Here is a 2,063-nt window from a genome sequence, read left to right as displayed (position 1 = left end):
ACACACACTCTCGCACACACACACACACACACTCTCGCACACACACACACACGCTCACATACACACACGCTTACACACACACACACAATCAAACACACACACACACACACGCTCACACACACACACACACACACAGCTCAAAGCTCAGAATCCGGCTGTCCGGCTGCTTTTAAATGAACATTTCATTATAAAACAAAAGTTCTTCTTTGACCAGATTAATTCAATTCAATTCAAGTTTATTTGTATTGCGCTTTTTACGATACAAATCGTTGCAAAGCAACTTTACAGAAAATGAAGTTTCTACAATATTTAGTAGTAGCTTATCAGTGGTGACTGTCAGCTAATGTACATATTGTAGTAATGTACATAGATAAGCCTATACTGTCTTAATAGCATAAACACAGGCTTCACTCCCTTCTTTTTCTCTGTTTCTCAGGGTGTGTTGCGAACGGCAGAGACGGTCCGGCGGTTCCAGGCCGTCCCGGCGCAGGGGGGCCAGCCGTCTCCGCTGCTGCAGTATTTCGGGGTTCTGCTGGACCGCGGGCAGCTCAATAAGCTGGAGTCGCTGGAGCTCTGCAGGCCGGTGCTGCAGCAGGGACGAACACAGCTGCTGGAGAAATGGCTCAAGGGAGAGAAGGTGCCATATTCATTACTCTTTCCCATTTATTACTTATCAGCTCATTCATTTCTTTCAGTTTATCTGTGCATTTATACAGCATGGAAAATAAAAGTTAAGTTTAGACGACATTTTTTGACAGATTAAAACAAAACGACCCACCCACCACAGATAATACATGATAAATGACTTAAAATATGTAATTTGTAAACAGTATTTTACAGTATTTACTAATCTTACCTAATATATTTTTATTTGATTTCAGCTTGATTTCATTGCCGTTTTAGTATTAGTTAACAATGACTTTTGAGGGTTGGATTGTTGCCCTGTCTATTATAGTATTTATTCATTTTTTTTTATTAGCTTTTTATTTAACATTTTCAGTTTTCATTAAAATTTTGTTTTTAATTTAAATTTGTAGGTTTTACTAATTTTGTTGTGTACTTTTTAAATTTATAGTAGTTTTTATTTATTTATTTTTAATTTCTATATAGATTTTTATCTTAGTTTTAGTGTTCCAACTGAAACTCATTTATTTCATTCAGTTGTCAAGGCAACATTTAGGCAACATGAAGTTATATTAAGATGAAGTTTTTCGTCTAATATTTATATGTATTTTTTTAGCTTTATTTCAGTTACCCAAAACGGTTTGTTAAGTAGTTGAAGTATTAGACAACAATAACAACACTGAAAGTGACTCTTGAGTGTTGGATTGCCGTCTGGTTAGTGATCTTTTTCCCATGATGCCCTGCAGCTGGAGTGCTCGGAGGAGTTGGGTGATCTGGTGAAGGCGGCTGACGTCACTCTGGCCCTCAGCGTTTACCTGCGAGCGAATGTTCCTGCTAAAGTCATCCAGTGCTTTGCTGAGACGGCTCAGTTCCAGAAGATAGTGCTCTATGCTAAGAAGGTACCGGCGTTCCCTTCAAAGACTCTATTCTGCCCTCATCTGTGTCTCTGCTCTGCCGTGATTGACGTGTTGTTTTCGGGGCAGATGGGATATTCTCCAGACTGGGTGATGCTGTTGAGGAGTGTGATGAGATCCGGTCCTGATCAGGGCCTTCAGTTCGCTCAGATGCTGGTTCAGGATGAAGAGCCGCTCATCAACATCAGCCAGGTATCAATCACGGACATTTCAGTTATTTCTAGAGTGAAATCGATCTAGTGCACTTAAATGTTTGTGTCCCTTCATATTCACTTTCTAGTTAACTAAAACTAAAACCATAAAAAAAAATTTTTTTTTACTTGAAATAAACTTTAACTTGGAAAAGTACAGATATATTTAAAATAAAGAAATAAATAAATAAAATAAACATGGCAAAAACTCGCTAAAATTAAAACAGAAAATATAAAAATAAAATCGAGTTACTAAAACTTTAATTAAAATGAAAATGAAATGCAAAATATAAAAATAAAAACAAGTTACTAACTAGGGCTGGGCAAAAAAAAA

At 37.2% G+C, this 2,063-nt stretch overlaps 1 protein-coding gene across 1 annotated transcript in view; it reads left to right on the top strand.

The window, feature by feature from the left end:
- cltcl1 (clathrin, heavy chain-like 1) overlaps positions 1-2,063 on the top strand; it is a 44,937-nt gene that overhangs the window by 15,669 nt on the left and 27,205 nt on the right. The window contains exons 7-9 of the mRNA XM_016463785.1: positions 437-637; positions 1,371-1,523; positions 1,608-1,730. Of these exons, the coding sequence (XP_016319271.1) occupies positions 437-637; positions 1,371-1,523; positions 1,608-1,730 (477 nt within the window). The remainder of the gene's footprint in view (positions 1-436; positions 638-1,370; positions 1,524-1,607; positions 1,731-2,063) is intronic.

Source organism: Sinocyclocheilus anshuiensis, unplaced genomic scaffold (genome assembly GCF_001515605.1).
Source record: "Sinocyclocheilus anshuiensis isolate Anshui unplaced genomic scaffold, SAMN03320099.WGS_v1.1 scaffold332, whole genome shotgun sequence".
In the NCBI taxonomy this organism is placed as follows: domain Eukaryota; kingdom Metazoa; phylum Chordata; class Actinopteri; order Cypriniformes; family Cyprinidae; genus Sinocyclocheilus; species Sinocyclocheilus anshuiensis.
This window is presented reverse-complemented; position numbering and strand designations above follow the sequence as displayed.